Source organism: Miniopterus natalensis, chromosome 4 (genome assembly GCF_054644295.1).
Source record: "Miniopterus natalensis isolate mMinNat1 chromosome 4, mMinNat1.hap1, whole genome shotgun sequence".
NCBI classification, from domain to species: domain Eukaryota; kingdom Metazoa; phylum Chordata; class Mammalia; order Chiroptera; family Miniopteridae; genus Miniopterus; species Miniopterus natalensis.
The window spans coordinates 40455687-40476088 of NC_142084.1; the positions used below are offsets into that span (position 1 = coordinate 40455687).

At 39.0% G+C, this 20402-nt stretch overlaps 1 protein-coding gene across 1 annotated transcript in view; it reads right to left on the reverse strand.

Annotated features, from left to right (window-relative positions):
- TTC29 (tetratricopeptide repeat domain 29) overlaps positions 1-15934 on the reverse strand; it is a 100480-nt gene extending 84546 nt beyond the window's left edge. Inside the window, exons 1-2 of the mRNA XM_016206863.2 lie at positions 15843-15934; positions 13911-13994 (exon numbers count right to left, since the gene is read on the reverse strand). Of these exons, the coding sequence (XP_016062349.2) occupies positions 13911-13994; positions 15843-15934 (176 nt within the window). The remainder of the gene's footprint in view (positions 1-13910; positions 13995-15842) is intronic.
- Between the last annotated feature and the right edge of the window lie 4468 nt (positions 15935-20402).

Consider the following 20402-nt stretch of genomic DNA (forward strand, 5'->3'; position numbering starts at 1 on the left):
ATAGGGAAACAATTGTATAACCAATATAAGTTGGTTATTTTGGTACTTAACTAATTAAATATAAGCTGAAAAGTAAAGCTTGAAAATAAACTTATTTTTTGGATTGAATTACAATTTTTTAAAAAAGAATTCTGAATAAGTAACAATTCTGTTATGTTCTGCATTCTAATATAATGAGAATAAACATAAAAAAGAGAAAAACAAAAACTAAGTTTTATACTATATCACTACAAACAATGGACCACAAACGCGTGTTAACAGGATTGTGCCAGCTTATCGCCTCCATATTTTTGTCTGAATTAGTATTTATAATTTTTAATTAATATAAAACTCTTTACAATATGTCACTCTGTTTTTTAAAACATAATTCTGTGACTGCTCTCCAAATTTTTTGAAATCTTTTAGGACAATGGGTCTCAAATAATATCATTTAATTGTTTTCTTTCCATTCTTCATCTCTACATCTTTCTATATAAAAGAACTATCAATTTTCCATGTAAATTGAGCGAAACATCAAACTCTTAATAAAAATGTAAGGCTTGAAAATATAAAGACAAAAGTTAGTAAGAACAACAAGTTGCATTTAAAAGAAAACTTGGACTCACTTGTGCTCTTTTTTTACTAAAGTATGTCATACATTTTATCTTTTCAAGAGTTTGACGAGTTTTGCAAGTAAAATTCTGTTTCCTCTACACTTGCTAATAGTCATGAGAATCTGTAGTTTGCACCTTCCCATTAAAAATGTATTGTATTTTTTTGAAATTATTCACCCCGCCTTTTATCCAGATCATGTCTTTGAAAGGAGGAAGTAGATAATAAATGGAATAATTCATGATTCCCCATTAAATATGAAACTTTCTTTTTCAGAGTTTAGAAAATGAAGTTCTACATAATGTACAAAAGTTGATTAGAACTTTTTTAACCTTTTCAAGAAAAATCTCTCACATTAAACAACTGCATGAAGAGCTTTCTTTGGAAAAAGTAAACTCATCAATTCTTTACACCTGTAGCTTTATCACATACATTCTAATTTTGCTCCATCCAAACGTATTTCCTTATAATGCTGAAGTAGTTCTACAAATGATGACAAGAAAAATAGTGTACGTGGGGCTATATACATGACACCTTTTAAAATAAAGCTGGTTTAAATTACAAAAGGAAAAAATCATGTAAGTTAAAAATAAAACCAAATTTTATTCATGCTCTTTTCAGCAATATAATGAACGGCTGTGGAAGAGTAAATAACAAAACCTGCAGTTACATTTCTCTTATTATGGCATTTCTCCTAGTGTGGGTAACGATATTCTGTCATGAGAAAGAAATATATACCTTTATAAACTCATCTTCACAAACTATCCATTGGTATTCTGTTCACTATACTCTTTTGGCTTTTTTGGATGAAATAAAATAAAAACTAAGTCAAATAATCTTTAGGCTCATTCCAGCTCTATCATTTTATATTTCTTGGGTAAGGTATCTGTAGTAAATTTAACTGAAATGTCAAATTCTGACTATGTTGGGCAGTGGGTGACCTCATTTCTTTGAGGTTTTAAGTTTCTGTTGTGGAATAGTTCATCTTTTCACTAAACATATTTTAATTTTCCCCACATCAAAAATACATTACGAATACATTTTCCAATTTCAAACCTGAAGGCTTAAGAGATAACTACCATATTGTAAGCTTTGTGGAGAAACCTTTCATAATGTCTGCTCTTTAATTACCATAACAAAGGAAGGCTGTATTGTACATATGAAGAGCCAGGCCAGGATTTCTTTTAGGCTATATGTACATAATCATCAAACTTCTAGAACACATATTTTGTTTTACATTTAGTAAAAACTAAATTAATAAACACAAAAAAGAAATCAATCATTTTGATGCTTTGGTTAGACAATATTTGTATATAAATATCTTATTTTCCTGAATGTTGTATTAATTTTACTATAGCTATCTCAAATGTTTACAAACTTCTTACTTATAACTGAGAGCACAAGGTATATCAAATCAAATATGTGTATCAATAAGAATATTGTAAGAACTAAAGGAAGTATTTGTGAGAGGAGAAAATAAAAGAGCCTTGAATTCAAGCTTTTAGGAAATAGTAAAACATAGATATATGTAGGAATTATAACTTCCTTGAGACAGAGAACAAGTCATTCGTTTCTTTTGGATTTTCATATAATAGCGCAAATGCCAACAACAAGAAAGCTTGCATAACTTGATTAATATAAAACAAAACAGAATTCATAAAAAATTAAAGGGGCATCCAAATATCAGTGATTCATAGATAAATTAATTTTCTGAGAAATATAGCAGTTAGGAAACAATATACCTAATAACATAGCTTTAAGATACATAAAAATTTCAGAACAAGGAGAAATTTATTTAAATGCTTTTCCCCCCAGAATATTACAAGTATAGTAGGTTTAAAAGTTTTGAACAGCCCTGGCTGGGTGGCTCAGTTGGTTGGGGTGTTGTCGGGTCCAATACACTAAAAGGTTGGTGTGGGGTCCGTCCCTGGTTGGAGTGCATACGGGAGGCAGCTGATTAATGTTTCTCTCTCACATCGATGTTCCTCTCCTTCTCTCTCTCTCAAAATCAATAAAAAATATATCCTCAGGTGAGGAAAAAATATATATATATTTTTAAAAGTGTTGAATAACAGCTGTTAAGCTTGACTAAAATAACAGGCTCAATCTTATTATTAGATTCTGATGGAGGTTTTCATATAGAACTGTCTATCAAATAAGTCAAAAATATATATTTATTTATAAAAAATGACCATGTACTGGACACACTAGAAATTTCAGTAACTGATATCATATACGGCACATTTACTGAGCACAAGAAAAAATTTACTTCACAGTCCTGAGTCCCCTCTTTAAAAAAAAAAAAAAGTCACAAGAAAAAAATTATTCGCCTGAAAATTTACAAATATATTTCTAATTTGTTCATTGCCTAAAGAGAAAGCCACCATAGAAATTTTCATATATTTAAAACTGAAAGAATAAAAACTATCAAGTTCTGGGGGAGGAAGTCATCGTGGCACTCAAGAGGAAATTTATCATTTAAATATTTTTGTTAGGAAACAAGAACAACTGGGCCAAGGGGAGAAGCTGGCTCTCAGCTCAGGACGCTGGTAACCTTGTGTGCTGAGAAAATACCCAAGGGCCTGCGGCCCAGTGGAGCACCGGGCGGGAGGCATCCAACACCGTGAGCCAACGAGAGCCAGAGGCTGCCCGCAAGCCAAGTCCCGCTATGTGAGGGGACACATCTTTGTATAACAAAGAAAATTAATTCCATTCCTTCTCCTTTCACAGCCTCGGTGCCTCCTGCAGGCTTTTCTGCCACGTCTGAGAGAGAAACTGGGGTCTCTGAAGGTCCTCCTTTCCCCGCAGGAGCTTTGCTCCAGCTCAGGTGCAGGGTTCTCTGCTCGCCTTTTTCTTCTGCACGGCCCCATGGTCCCAGATACCAGAGGACGTTCGTTTATTGGGGACAGCGAAGTCCTGGGCTTCTCAGCAGGGCAGCGCGGGGTTCCCTCTGCGGGCAGCTTCATGCCGAGTGCGGCCGGGAGGGCGCGGCCGGCGTCCCCCGCAAGGCGAGGCCGGAGGAGCGGGCTTCAGGCGCGCACCAGGCCCCGGCGGGAGCCCAGGCCAGCTGCTACTATCCTCGAAGGGGCTTTTGTTTTGTTTTGTTTTGTTAAGTAACCTTCAGAATCTGTTAATACAAAAAGGTACAGGTAGTGCACACAGTGTACTTTCCCGTGTGCAGAAAAAGACCTTTGGTGTCCTGCTTTGGCAGGACACACACTATGTAATAGTGAGGCTCCTTTGAAGGGGGTTTTCCTATTTGCTTTATTTTTCCTTTAGTTTCTTCTTTTTTTCTTTAAGATGTTTTGAATCCCTGTCCGTGGGAGATATTACTCTATGGCTCTCCTCTTATGAAATGGCTTTTGTCTGGCGCTGCGTCAGGGCACTTGGGCCTCGCAGGAGGGGTTCAGAGGCGCTTCGCGGGTTTCTGTTTCCTTAGGGCGGACCAGCCTTTATTTCCTCCTCACGTCAGGTGGGATTCACCAGTGAAGCCCTGTGGGCCCGGAATTTTTTAAGTTACCAATCCAATGTCTTTAAGGGGTATAAACCCACTGTTTAACTTATTTCTACTTAAGTCGACTTGGCAGTGCCTTTCAAGAAATTTAGCCGTTTCGTATAACTCGTTTATCAGCATATTGCTTTTTCCCTAATTAGCATTCTTACGTTTGCATACACTATACACGTGTGTCTTCTCATTTCTGAAACTGGTAGATGGTGTTTTCTCTCTTTTTCTTTGATCAGTCTGACTCAAGATTGATCAATTTTATTTATATTTTTAGAGAACCAGTTTTTAGTTTCAATGATTTTTCTACTACTGTTTTTCTGTTTTCTGCTCTCACTTCACTATTCCTTTTTCTCTGCTGTCAGTTTACATTGTTATCATTCTCTAGTTTTTTAAAATGAAAGCTTAGGATACTGATTTAGGGCATTTCTATTTTTTTTATAGAAGCATTTTAATGCTATAAACTTCACTTTAGCACTACTTTAGCTGTATCCCACAAAATTTCATAAACCATGTTTCTCTTTCATTCAATTAAAAATATTTTCTAATTTGCCCTGTGATTTCTTTTTCTTTGATCCATGTTTTATTTAGAAGTATGTTGTCTAGTTTCTAAATTTATGGAGGGGGGGGGGTTTCCAGAGGTCTTCCTGCTATTATTTCTAATTTAATTCCATTGTAAGAGAAAATAATTTGTAGAATGTAAATCCTTTCATGTATATTGAAATTTGTTTTATGACTCAGAATATAATCTCCTTTGATAAATGTTCCATGTGCACTTGAAAATAATGTGTGTCCTGATGCTGTGGAATGCTAGTGGAATGTTCTGTAAATGTCAATTATTTGAGTTGATGGATGATATTGTTCAGCTCTTCAATAATCTTACTGATTTGTCTATCAATTATTGAGAGAGCAGTGTTAGAATCTCCAATTATAATTTTGTGCTTGTTTATTTTTCCTTTTCTTTCTATCAGTTTTTGTTTTACATATTTTGAAGTCTGTTGTTAAGGAACACAAACATTTAGGATTATGTCTTTTTGGTGAACCAATTCTTTTTATCATTATGAAACATCACTTTTTATCCCAGGTGATATTCCAAATGCTTTCTGAAAATCTTGAGAGCTCTCATTTCTCTTCCTGTCTTTCTCATTATGTTAAGACTTTACTATCTCTTGTACTTCTACATTGACATTTCAAATATAGGAAGGAAATGTGCTTAGCCATTCATTTTGATCTTGCTCTTAAAGTGGGGAAAAAGTAAACTAAATTTTTAGATAACTCCCTGTCCAGTAATATATTTCTTTGGCTGCTCTGGTTGTAGAATAAGAGATTGCTCCAGAAAAGCATAAGGGAATTTTACGGAAGTCTGAATCAGGATTATGGAATGACTGGGTCCTTGTGGGTTGAACTCAGAGGGAGGTTCCAGGTCCACGGTAGTAATGGAAATTCAGGAGGGGTCTGGAAATCTGATCTCTGTTGTATGTCTGATCCATTTACTGTCTAATTTAGTCATTCCTTTTTCTCTATGAATCATTTTTCCTATCTTATTGCTTCTGCTTATTTATAACATTAGATGGCCCTGGTCAAACTACTTAATCTCTCCATGCCTTGGTCTCTGGGAGTAATACCAGCTCTTCACAGGGTTATTGTAAGGATCACTTAAAACAGACCAGCTCACAGTATTCATTTAATATATCTTACCTGTTACTGTCTTGCTTGAAATAAAACCCAGCTAAGAGATGTAATATTTACAACAAGCTAAATACCCATTTTGTTGTTTATTAGGTATGCAAACTTATAGTATGCTGTGCCATTTTTCTTATATGATGTCATGTGATAACTTTCTTTTGGAATTTATTATCAGGAGAAAGCTTGTTTCTCTCAAAGAACTGGCATGTTCCCTCTCCTCAGGTAATAAGAAATGTATAATCCATTACATCCCCCTTTTTTGCCCAGTCTGCCCAGAAATTCAGAGTAAAACTTAATGTTTCCTCGGGGGAACTATATGGACTCTAGTGGAAGCATATTTACATACATCTCCTTTATTTGCCTTTCATTTTCTGTTTATAACCTGACAGCTGTGTAATATAAAACGTTAACTTTAAGTTTCTTCAATCCTTCCGAGAAAGAAGGTAAGCAAGCAACGGAGTGCTACTTCACGTAAGTCAGGAGAGGCTTAAAGGGGAATGAAACAGTCCCTGCTTGCGAGGGACTCTGTCTAGAGCAGAGTCCTTCCTGTGGCAGGTCAGTGAGACAGTGAGACACTGCGGCTCAGTGCATGTACGCGTATAGCTCACACACGTGTATCTGAAGCCAAAGCTCAAAACCGCTAACACCCAAAATGTTCTCAGCTCTCTCTAAATAGTAACTCAACCCTCGTAACTATCAATGAGCCAGGCCATAGTAGTAGTATTATCCCTGTTTTTTTTCAGATGAGGAAAGTGAGACACAGAAAGGTTAGGTACCTTGGCCAAAATCAACCAGTGCTAGCAAGTGTAGAGCTGGAGCCCAGGAGCCTGGCTTTAGGACCCGTGCTCTAGGTCATGACATCTGGTAGCCTCCCAGTAGTTAGTTGCACTCTGCACAAAGCACTCTTTTCTGTTCTATTTTACTTTCCTCTCATTTTTTCTTTTTTTTAAATGCTGGTCATGATCCCCAGACAGATGGGTCATAACCACTACCCACTAATGGGTCGCACTCTATAGTTTGTTAAACATTAATCAAGAAGCGGGAAAAAAACTCCATCCAAGCATGACGGTCAGTGGCTATTAAGAAAGTTCAAGCAGGAGCTCTGAGCTCTACCATGTGGATGAAGATGAAGCAAAGGAGGCCTCAGAGAGCAGGAAACAGGTCGAGGCTGGAAGATAAAAGTGAAGCAAGGTCACAGGAGTGGGGGGAAGAAGCCTGGCATTTTAGACGGGGCACATGGACAAGGCCACGGACGGCTAAATGCTCACCACTCATTGATCGCCTCACCGCCTGTGAGCCGGGTGCTAAGGATGCGTAGCCGAGTGAAGGGTCCATGGCTCCAGCCCTCTTGACTCCTGGTCTGGTACAGGGCACAAGGTAGCCGCGACAATGCCACCCTGGGAGTGCCATGGTGGGAGGCATTCTGGGCAATACTGGCCTTCGGATGGGTTTTATTCCAGGTACTATGCTAGCAAGTTACCTAGTGGAGTTGAGCCATTTAAGAATGAGTGCAAGTCCACCACGAAATGGTAGGGGAACAGCCTTTGAGGCCAAGGGAATGGTGATAAGCCAAAGCTGGGAGATGAGGGAGAGCCCAAGTTCCAATTCCTGCTCTCGTACTTGCTAGCTGTGTGACTCAGTATCTCTGCACTTCAATTTCCTTAGCTGTATGTGGAACTAACAAAGACTTTTCTAAGATTAAATGAATTAATACATACACATAAGGCACTTAGAGCAGTATCTGAAACGCAGTAAGTGCTCAATAAATACTAGTCATTATTACTATTATTATTATTATCATTATTTTGGCAAAGAATACATTTCAAAGTGGGAATGGAAGAGAGGATACCAGCTGGGGTGTGGTTGGCCTTAGCTTAAAACTACTGATTGAGTGCTGACTATGTGCTGGGAACTGTTGTAGGTACTGGATGCTCAGCAGCAGAGAACAAGACGTCGCCCAGTTGCTCAGGTGGGTTCACAAGAGTCACCTGTTTTCCTGCCTGTATCCTGAATAAATGTCTTCACCTTGCTACATATATTTTGAGTGTCTGGCCATTGTGCAAATCCAGGTTTTAAAAAATTGCTTAGAGCCGGCCAGGCTTGGCCTGGCGGTTGAGCATCGACCTATCCTCCAGGAGATTGCGGTTTGATTCCTGGTCAGGGCACATGCCCGGGTTGCAGGCTCGATCCCCAGCAGAGGATATGCAGGAGGCAGCCCATCAATGACTCTCTCATCATTGATGTATCTATCTCCCTCTCTCCCTCTCCCTTCCTCTCTCTGAAATCAATAAAGACATATTTTTTTAAAAAATTGCTTATAACAAATACCTCTGTAGTTTGTAAAAGCACCTTTGAAAGACAATTTTGAAACAAATTCAAGACAGAAACCTAAGACTGGCAAAAGGCTAATTTACTTTAAATGAATAAGTATCATACAATTCAAAATGAGGCAGGAGAGAAAGGCCTTAAAAGATGTAAAAATAAATAGTTCTTTGTTTCTTCACAACCTAAACTCTTTGACTACGATAACTGATAGGTCTACCTGCCACCGTGCTGGCAAAGTGACACTCAGCGAATGTGAACTGATGATGCTAAAGGACATTCTGAAGAAAAGCAGTGTCTGAGAGATGTGCACAGTTCTGAACTAAATCTATTCTTCCACATAATAGAACTTGATATCTGAAGCAGAAAATAATATTGAGCAGATTAGCATTCCCTGTCCCCTGATGATTTTGTCTATTTGTATCCTCATATATATAACTAAAGCTGTAAAAGCTGCCCCCTGGAAATTTTTATTTGGATCTATAAATGACACTTTTATTACTTAGCTACTAAAAGCAATTAAGATATGATAATAAGTGATATTTTAGGTCCTTTAAAAAAACAATAATGCATTCTGATAATATAATACAGAATTTTTAAAATGTTAAGAAACACAACATAAACTTCTTTAGTTAAAGATCAGTGAAATACTATTAATGAACTTATTTGAACAATTATCTGAGAAAGTCAAATTATCAGTGTCAAACATACACACGTTTGGGAAAAAATGTACCTATTAGGAACAGCAATAAGCTGGTCACTTAAAAAGTAACAAAGTGACCTGGCCAGTGTCGGTCAGTGGTTGAGTATTGACACATGGACCAGGCGATCGCAGTTTGATTCCAGTCAGGAGACGTGCCCGGGTTGCGGGCTCGATCCTCAGTAGGGGGCACGCGGAAGCAGCTGAATCCATGACTCTCTCATCACTGATGTTTCCCTCTCTCTTTCTCTCTCTCTCCCTTCCTCTCTGAAATCAATAAAAACATATTTTTAAAAAAAGTAATAAAGCATACTGAAATTCCTCCTGTAAATGTGAATGATATAAAAACAACAGAGAAGCTCTTTGTTTTTTAACTGTTTTACCCATTTCAAAGTAAACTAGACCCCCATCAAGTGGATTTGGCCAATCCAGGAACAGCCACTTTTTTAAAAATATGTTTTTATTCATTTTAAAGAGGGAGGGAGGGAGAGGGACAGAGAGAGAACTATTGATGGGCTGCCTTCCGCACGCACCAGGACCAGGGATCAGACCCGCTATCTGGGTATGTGTTCTGACCAGTAATCGAACCGGTGACCTTTCAGTGCACGGTGACAACCGACACTCAACCAACTGAGCCACACCGGCCAGAGCCAGGAACAGCTACTTTAGCTTGTCCTGCTCAGTTACTCAGTTATATGTTATACTACTACCTGGGTACATAATAAAACACTTCTGAGGAGTTTAACTTCCTTGATTCAACAATCAAACCAGCTACATGTAACACTGAACTAAAAATGTTATAACCAAAGAATATTCATAGCAGGATACCTATTTTGTGGTGTTGTTAATCTTACATTTATTCTTTCACTCAGTCATTTATTCAACATTTAATTCCTGAGCTCTGACCATGTGCCAGGCCCCGGTTAGGCCCTGGGACACGGTGGCATTCACACACGGACCTACCCCTGCTCCTGTGGAGCATCCCTTCTGCTAGGGTTGAGACAGTTGACATAAAACTCCTGATGCAAGATGGGGACTAGGTCATGTAGAAATAGACCCAGATAACTTGATTGGGAGAAAGTGTGGGTGGGGTAAAGGCTACTAAATATCAAGGTCAGGGAATGGCAGACAAGGAGTGTCAGCAGTAAGACACTGTGAGTGGTGCGCGGTGGGGAGGATGGGAGATAAGCTCAGAGAGGCCGGCCAAGTCCAAACCCTGCACAGCTTTAGGCCATGATGGAGAATTTAGAGTTTATCATGAGAACAATGGGAAGCCCTTGGAGGGTTATAAACGAGAGTATCATGATCTAATTTTTTTCAAAAGGCCACCCTGGAGGCTGAGTTTTGGCAGGTAAAGGGGATGTGAGAAGAGCAGTTAGGAGACTATTTTAGTGATCTTGGCAAGAGATGGTGCTTATGCAATGAAGAGGAGTGGGTTAACACAAGTTATATTTTAGGTTATATCTGGTAAGACATGCTGATGCATTAGATAGGGGAGGGGTAGTAAGGCAAGGTGACACTCAAGGCTGTCTTGATGCCATTTACTGAATTGGGGAAAGAGTGTGGGAGAAATATCCTGTGGGGAGTGAGGGGCAATAGGAGTAAAGCAAGAGTACAGTTCGGGGTCACATTAACCTTCAAATGTCCGTTAAAAATCCAATAACTATCTCAAGGAGGCAGTTGAATATAAAAATTTGGAGTTCCTTGGAGAGGTCAGGGCTGGGTTTACAAATTTGATAGTCATTAGGTTATTGCTAATAATTAAAGCTGTAAGACTGAACCTGGGTAGAGAGTGTAGCTGGAGGAGAAGCCCTAAGGCCCAGCCCTAGGAACCCCGCCAGTGAGAGTTTGAAAAGAGGAAGGCAGCCAGCAAAGGAGACTGAGGCAGCGCCGTCAGAGTTTGGAGGAAAACCACAGGCCGTGGCGTCCGGGGAACCACAGTGACAGGATGTCCGAGGAGAGAGTGCTCAGCTCTGTCAAACGCTGTGAAGACATCAAGCCAGGTGAGGGCAGCAGCCTGACCATTAGGCGTGGTAAAGGTGGGGGGCATTGCTCACCCTAAACAGACAGGTTTTAGTGAGCTCTGGTTGGAAATCTCTTAGGGGTCAACTGAGGCAAGACCAGGATGTGGCAATATTGGGATATTGCTTCGGGTTGCTGTGAAGGGTAGAGAAAAACTGGGGTAGAATCTGGAGGGGGCTGAGAAGGCAGGGGCGATGCCGGAGCCGGTGTAAACGTGAACGAGATCGAGCCATGGAAAAGGAGACGCTGGCGATGTAGAGGAAAAACATGTTTAACTGCAGGAGAGTCTTAGAGCAAATACGAGGGGACGGGATCCAGGGCCCAGCTAGAGGCGGCAACCTTAGACACGGACGGGGCTCTCCACCCCTGCGGCAGGAGGGAACAGAGTGCGAGTCCCCGTGAGCGGGCTGGTGCACTTTGAGGGAGACGATGACAGGAGGGAACAGAGTGCGAGTCCCCCCGTGAGCGGGCTGGTGCACTTTGAGGGAGACGGTGACAGGAGGGAACAGAGTGCGAGTCCCCGTGAGCGGGCTGGTGCACTTTGAGGGAGACGGTGACAGGAGGGAACAGAGTGCGAGTCCCCATGAGCGGGCTGGTGCACTTGGAGGGAGACGGTGAGTGCTTATTTTGGTGCCAGGCAAGGAGCACATACATATTATGCGATACGAAAGCTAGTGTACATCAAATATGTAGAGTAGGGATGCTCACATTCTCGCCATCTTAGAGAAGATGAAGGCAGTATAGGGGGACTTGAAGCCTGATTGAAAATTTGATTCCTCAATATCCCTATACCCTGACGATCCGTAACACACCAGTTGGATCATTTTGTAATGCCCCCAGCGGGGGCCACGCCCAGCCGGTCTTCCTGGGCAGGTTGCACCCCACCGGTAGCCTTGGTCTCCTCTCATCTCCTCCAGAGCTTCGGGCTGCCCCTCACAGCACAGTCAGCCCCCACTTCATTTCCTATTTGTTTTCTGCTCTTATTTTCTCAAACTGAGACAAGGGTAGGGCCAAACATTTTACAGTAAAATGTCATCATGTCTCCCACTGTGAAAAACGTAGTATTACATAGAAAGTAGGCACTTAATAAATGCTTGTTGACCGATTTATCTTTTCGGAGTTGAATGGCTAATAAAAAGTTTTATGCAGCAGTTCCTTGGCTAACAGAATGGACGTAATTCCTCATGGCACCTGCTGGGCATTGCTGCAGGACGCTGAAATCATTTATCAATTTTATTCCTTACAATGGTATGCAAGGAGTTTGTCTGGGGCGAAGTCTAGAATGTGTATCAATCAAAAGCATACTACTGAGCTAAGCACACGCTAGCTTCCTGCTAAAGTTTGCAACCACTTTCTTAGGGGAAAAGCTTCAGTCTAAAAAAGTAGTCAAGTTCAGGGAGCTTTAAGGAGAATACAATATTAAGGACTGAGACTTACCCAGTGCTACTTGTTTCCTGTTGCATAATATAAATTTGAAATCAATTTGGTAATTTCCATAGTGGAAAAAAAATAGTATTAAGAGAATTCTCCTCAATATAGCCTATTTTGCATTGTCTTAGATCAAAGTTTTCTTCAGTACACACTGAAAGCTTAGCAGATTTTAAGTATATGGATTTCCAGCTTGTTAAATTATGTGAAAAAGTTTCATTCCAAATTAAAGACCTACTTCTTCTTCTTTTTTTCTTCAATATATCTTTATTGATTTCAGAGAGAGGAAAGGAGAGGGAGAGAAAGAGATAGAAACATCAATGATGAGAGAGTCATTGATCGAGCCCACAACCTGGGCATGTGCCCTGACCGGGAATCAAACCCTGATCTCCTGGATCCTAGGTCAAGGCTCAACCACTGAGCCACGCCCGGCCGGGCTAAAGTCCTACTTCTTAAGCCAGTTACAGCTATGTCGATGTTCTTATATTTAAATCAGAATGCAAGTATCACTCATACGTATTTTTCTTTTAAGAAGTAATTATATCATCAGACAATATTGACTTTTAATTTTATCCGACAGGTTACCGTGGAAAGTTAACAAATTAACAATCAGGATAGCATTTAACAAAAGGTCTCAGATACTACACATGGCAGTCAAGAGAGCGCCAAGGAAGATAGTGATTACAGTTACTGAAAATTTTGTCACTCTATAAAATAAAGTTTCTACTGACAGAATGAACTATTCCCTTTTTCTGTTATATGCAAATTGACAAAATAATATCTAATAAAATAAAATAAATCAAGAGACTTAGAATTTTAGATTCTACGAAAACCTACACCAAAAATATCATTAGGAATACTTTTTCATTTGGATCTCATAGTACTGGACAATACTAACAGAATTTTTTAAAAGTATGCTTTCATAAAATATTTTAATTGGATCATTAAATGAATTCCATAAGATGCATGTGCATTTATAAGATTTCCATTTTTCAATGCTTACATCTAAAGATCTGATAACAGAATCACCAAGTCTATAGGTAAGAAACAAACCTGTTTAGCTAGTATTCTAGGTTTCTATTTCTCACTATCCTACATGGATTTTTATACTGTTTCTACTCACAAAATAAATTACCTTCTAACTGGTGGTAAAATAGCAAAGTTGACATTGTTGATTTAAAAAATAAATCCAGACAATTTACAATTATTTTAAAATTAACCAATAAACTATGAGTCATTAATTCTTTTTGTGGGTTCTTGATAGGGTGGGGGAGAGACACATTAGTGAAGGATTTTTTTTTTAATCACTAGGAAAAAAAAATAACTCTTTCTCTTAAAGCTTTTTTCTCCTGCATGGAGGCAACACACCTTAAAATGGAGGTTAATAAGCAACTAATGGCACAGACTTAACTAAAATACTACAAATCTGACAGTATAATATCTTGGTAAATATGAGAATTTTGAGAGCCATAAAATTAAAGACTTTGATATGTGTAAGATCAATAGATATGGCTTATCATTATTTAATATGAGCTTTAATTTTTAAGTGCCATGTTCCAGTGAAAAGGTGTACTGCACAGGAAAACTGAAATTTCAACGAAGAATCGAGACAAAGGAAACAAACTTCACATTAAAATACCTTTAAGAGGTTATACTTACGCGGCAACCTCCTCTTTCGACAATCCTTTGAACTTCACCTCCAGATAATGATCTATGTCGTCTTTTTCTTTGATCAGTTGAGACCTCAATGAAATGGAAAGAAATAGTAAAGCACTGCTGTATCAGGCAGAAAAGCTACCAAACATAAGATGCCACCAGGAGAACAGGAGCATTCGGGGCATAATACCACACACAAGAAACGTTCTGCAACAGCCGCAGAGTAAGGTTATTGACTGAGAATTTCTAAATTTTAGTTTTCTTGAATGGAGAAAGACAGGGAAAAATATTAAACCTGGTGTGTAAACAAAGAAAACACCAGACACATTAAGAAAATCTGCATTTTTAAATATAGATTTTTGCTCAAAGCTGATAAGGTCTTCCTTTTTACTCATGTTGTTTCACAGTATGACTTTCCAACTGCAGAAGTCGTATTCTGCTGGGCACAGAATCTTGAACTGAGAATACCCATTGGATACAAATGTGTACAATTTATTTGTTCCAAACATTAACAGATTTGTTCTGCAATGCTGCTCGAGTTTTTTTTAATCATACATAAAACTCAAGTAATTATTAAAAGTTCAAAGTGCAGAGTGATTTTAAGAAGGCTTAACTGAGCAATACATTACACATGTAGTGTATTTATCCTTTACGCCCCCCTTGCACCTTTAAAAATAAACATATTATTAACACCTTACAACCATGGGAGTATAGAGCTGAAAAATTATCTGTTTTTATTCAGTAGTAATGGAGAATGTTGATACAAAACTTTGCCTTAAATGGTTATGATAAAAATGTTTTTATTCAATATGAATACAAGAAAAAGTTTTCTTTAAAAAGCCATCTTATTTTAGAGATGTGAGATTGGCTGTGTTTTTACTCATACTGTAAAGCAAATGTAATCTCAATCATTAAAAAAGATAGGAAGAATAATCTTTTTCAGACTTTCTTAATATTTCACACTGTTCCAAAGTAAAATATATATACCAGTATATCTACATATATATCTGTAATATCAGTTATACCTTAATAAAATTATATATTCTAGAATTATGCATCTATTAATAATTTATATTTTTAATTTTTGAAAAGAAAATTTGATCTGTTATTATAAAAAAAAGGGGTTTTTTTTTGTAGTCTAGCTAAGTGTATTTATTTGGTCCAGGGGCTTTGGTCTTTCCCAGAAATACTAAAAAATGAGGTATGATATTTTTCAGAACACAGTAGTTTCATAATGCTTTGATTATTAGGCCTGGCAGGAATTGAAAAGCACATATATAAAGAAAATAATCCAACCAAGACATGCAAATTATTTATGTTGATAAATGATATGTGCATTACTAAACATCAACACAATTATAAATGCAATTACTAAATAATGCAACCTTAGTTAATATTCCTAATTATGACAAAATGCATGAAGTTCTCTGTCCTGCAGCGTCTGGGCTACAATTCCAGGAGCTCTGCAGCCCTTCACAGGCAGCAGTGATTAGATGGTGCATCTGCAGGCCCCAGGGTCACTTCGGGAGCTAAACCGTGCCCGCCAATCTACCCTAGGAGTGACTGTCCTCGCCCTCCAAATGGAAATCAGCAATCAGAACCTGTGGATTAGAAGCCAGACCCTGTTCATTCCTAAAGCTTCTGCTTTCTGTTCTCCACACACATAAAAAAATGTATCTCCAAAGCTTCATAGGAACCATGATATAATTGGAGTAAGAACTAAAATGATCAGATGAGCACTAACTTGCTAAATACATATATCCTTAATATTTAAGTGAAGTTCAACAATTCTTTTAAAACCACAAATTTGAATATTCTAAATATAACAATATACTTTTGCCTTTAAACAATTTGTTTTCTGAGACATGCTATTGGCATTCTTACAGTAAGGAATGTATTTTGTAGGAAAAGAAATGAAAACCAGGGCTCACGTACCTTGGAATTGTTTTGGGGGAGCATGGCAGCTTCTGTCTGGCTAAGGATGTCAGTTTTGAGCGTGACACGGCCAGTGGGGGCAGAGTAGTCATTTTGGACTACAAAAAAAAAAAAACACAAACAGAGAAATGATATTTTAAAGAATAAATCATTCAAAGACTATTTTAAGACATCGTTAGATCCAGTCTGTCACCTGAGCTGAGACCGCCTGTGTGCGTAGAGCTATAGCTCTGTTAGTCAGGAATGATACTCAGTGAGATAATTCTACAGGTTGCTTCACTCATTATTTTCTTCTACTAGCTGCCTTGTGTCCAATTTATTACTTGTCTGCATCTCTACCATGAAGGAGAAAATCTGATAAATGAGTTGAAAATTTAGTCAATCAGGAGTGTTGGGATGAGTTTTGTTAAGAGACATGATTGCAATTAAAAAGTAGAGATTTTTAGGACAGCTACGGATTTCAAATGTTCATGCTTTGCTTTCCTGTTGTAGTCAATAATTGAAAATTGCTCATATTTTGCGATTTTTCTAGAAAACTTTATCATTTATAAATAAAGGTTTTTCCTTGCAAGTGATAGATGCCAAGAATAATTCTCAACAAGGAGACAGCTGCCATGAGGGACGCACAGCTAAAACGTTGCAACAAATCACTTCCAAACATAGTGATTTTAAAAAGATTAAAACAACAATCATTTTGTTATCTTTCACACTTTTTGTGGGTCAGGAGTTAGGATGGGTTACAACGGATTGGCTTTTCTCTACTCCACAATGGAGGGGACCTCTGCTGGGAAGACTCAGAAGGTTGGGGGTAACTCAATGGGGGGAAGCAGGAAGCACCTGTAAGTGTCTTTACTCATATATCTGATAGCTGATGCTAACTATTAGCTGGGACCTCAACCGGGGTCTCTGCCAGAATATACACACGTGGCCTCTCCATGTGGCTTGAGCTTTCTCACAGCATGGCAGCCCTAGACTTCTTGCTTGGCAGCTTAGGGCTCCAAAAGCAAGTATCCCAAAGAAAAGCCAGGTGGCAGCTGTGTTCCCTTCTAGGGCCTGGCCTTGGAGGTCATATAGCATCACTTCTACTGTAATGATAGGCCTGTCCAGATTCAAAGCTAGTGGATATAGATCCACCTATTGATGAGACAGCATCAAAGTCACATTGAAAGAAGGAATGTGACATGGAAGATATTGTTGGGGCCATCTTCGGGAAATGCAATGTGCCACAGTGGAGAAGATAAGTGAGTAATAATAAAAGTGGGTCTATAAAATCAAGTAATCTAAACCTTACTCCGAAGAGGAATAAGTGTGGAAATAATGTCAGTGGACATAGAATGAAAAAATTATCACATGTTGCAAGGGCTTTCAGGTGCAAAAGAACCCACACTTCTTCTGTTAAATAGAGAGGCATCCAAAGGGCCAGAGCCTCTTGATTCCACCAGCACTATGTCCATCAGTTTTTACCTCTATCCTTAGCCCCACCAAGCAACAGGAAGGCTTGTTGTTTATTTTAAATTACTTACCTCCAGCATTTACTATCTGTGTGACCTAGGATAAGTCACCATCAATCTGCACATTGAATATATTCAACAGATTAAGCTCCTACTTGGTGCCAGATACTGTTCCATGTGCTCAAGCTACAGCAGTAAACAAAAAGGCAAAGATCTCTGACCTCATGAATTTATATTATAGGGGTGGATGTGGGGGAAAACAGACAATACAAAAATAAACAAAATATATATAAGATCTATAGCAAAAAATAAAGCAAGGGACTAGAAAGTACTCAAATTCTCACCAGTAGCAAAGAGATAAATAAGAGTGTAAGGAGGTAAAAGTCAAAGACGTTAGAAGAAATGTTGTGTTCTGATGGGACCAGGTCTTGAAAGTTACTGTAAAAACTGTGACTTTCACTCTGATTGAGGTAAGAGTCCATGGGAGGATTTTGAGCAGAGGAATGACATGGTATGACTTCTACCTTTTAAGGATCACTATGGCTTCTCTTTTAAATTTAGACAGTAGGGGAAAGAGGGCAGACAGCAAGGGGGCCAGCTGGGAGCTTGCTGTTAAATCTGGGTGAAATAGGATGGTTTTTTAGGTAGAGGTGGAGGTAGAGACATAGTCATACCTGAGGTAGAGCCACCTGTGAATGGCTGAGACACAATATCCCAATATTGCTCTGTGCTACAAAGCCATAGCAGAGGTGGGGGTGGGGGTGGAGGGAGAAACAAAAAAACAAAATATCTCTTGAAATTCACTGTAGCAATAGGCAGTCTTGTGTTCTAAAAACAGATTATTACTCTGGCCTGAAAATAATTTTTCACATAACTAAAGAGAAAATTTTAATGCAGGTCAGTGTCTTGTTTTGGATATAACACAATCCTAATAAAAAACAGTCCTAAATTATCCGGGCATGACATGATCCATGGAACATAATGCCTACCCATTTTTATATAGTTGTAGCTTTAAAGCACACAGTCTAAACAGCAGATGTTCTCTCCTCCAAAACAAACATCAGAAACATACTGTATTATACTTCATAACTTCATAATATAGTGACTTAATTCTTTTGTAATTTTTTAAAAAAATTATTCTTCTGATAAGATGTTAACTAGTTGAGTTACTTGGATAACCAGAATTTACTAAATGGCAACATTTGCAGAACATGTGGTGACAAGTTATAACCATAGGGTTGGACCTCATGTACAGCTTTGAAGGGACACCAAAGGCTCCCCAAACCCATCTCCATGAGCCTATTTCATAAAAACTGTGAGACTCGATGTTCAGAGTCCTCTAATGTTAGAGAGCAAACCTGGACCATCTCAGTTTCTTAACCCTGATGCGTCTAACCTTAGCGGATTTTGAAAGGGAGAGAAGAAAACTAACTATTCTTGCTTCGGTCGGGGCATTCCATTCTCTATGAATTAAGACTGTTCTGAGAGCTTCACTTTGCTTACCAAGGGCATTGGGCAGCAGTAATGACTGCGTAATTGTGCTTTAAAATGAGGGAACAGTACTTGTAATTTCTCTGAATACTGGGAAGATAAGGCTACTTAGAAACAGTGGGACCACGCCCCAGTAGCTCTGATCCAGCCAATATATCCCATCAAGATGTGTGTCAGCTCCCCTCCCCAAGTTGGGCTACCAGTATGCCATATAAAATTTACCCTTTTTGATGTTTCTGGGGTTAGATTATTTTTGCTAGGAAAGATGAACATCTAATGAAATCAAATACAGATGTTATATAAGGGGAGGAACTTGTCTTCTTTGTCACCCAGATCAACTGTGATTTTTTGCCCCCTCAAAACTTGAGTCAACATTTCCTACCATTAATGTTTCAGCTGCCAGTTCCTTCATTTTGCTCTCCTCTGATCTGAGAACATTAGCAGCAGGAGCACCTTTACTCTTAAGTTTAGTTTAATGTAAGCATTGCAAGCCCTGCTGGCAAGCCTCAAGGCACAAACTCCGAATGGGGGGGTAATCAGAGCTGAATGATAAAGTAGAAAAAAGTTATTAAGTGCATATTGGGCAAAATATCCCTCAAGCAATCTATGTTGGAAAGTTTAAGGTCAGAGTCAGGGTGGAAGTTAAGCAGGCTCCCTCCCCACTCTAAACCCCACATCCTACCCTGCCTACGCCTGTTGAAAAGGGGGGTTTTGTTTTTCACAGTACATGGCCACATAAGGGTAGTTTGTTTTCCATAATAACGCATGTACTGAGATTTTGCACACTTAATATTTGAAATGCATTAAATATTTAAAGGGATCCTGTAACAAATTATTTTCTCATTTAAGTAATCACTATCTTTTTTATAAGTTCAGCCTTATGTATGCTGAATTAGAAAGTAGTATTCTAGCATATAGAAGCAGCCAAAGGGAAAATAAGAGAAAAAAATACAAGCATGCTTTGGGGCCTGTTATTTCAGGCTTAAGTTATACCTGTAGAGTGAAGAAAGCCTTTTGCTGTTTGTTAAATTGAGTTGTATGATTTTCCTGGTGTTGGCCAGTGTTTCCAGCTCCTAGGTGATCTCTAACCATGAGAATGAAACTACACGAGGCCTGAAGCCGAAATGGAGCACCTCCTTAACCCTGGCACTTCACCGGGGTTCTCCAGAGGAAATCACACAAGATGGGAGCAGCAGCGGCAAGGGCAATGGTTCAGATTCAGGTGAGCAAGGGAGAAGGAGAATGAGAGGTATTTCTCTAGCTGGTACCAAAATGAGCTTAGCCCCAGGAGCTGAGGGTGAAGCCGTCTGCAGGGAGGACCCAGAGGCAGCTCCCCCGGTGCCAGCAAGTAGGCGGTGCTGCGTGTGGCACCACAGGGGCCGAGACCAAGATCAAAAGGCTGCCTGAAGCCATTCCACTGTTGGTATTCAGAAGAGATTTGGTGGATTCTTTGATCTGCTGGTTGGCTCTTGTATGGGTTGTATTTAGTCTCTAAATTTGGCCCCCACATGCAAAGACAAATGAGAATGGAGAAATACAGGATGAAAGGTTTGAGAGGGCTGGGTCCAGCTGAATGTGTCCCACGGTGTGAGTTTAAATCTCTGGCCCCCAAGTAAAA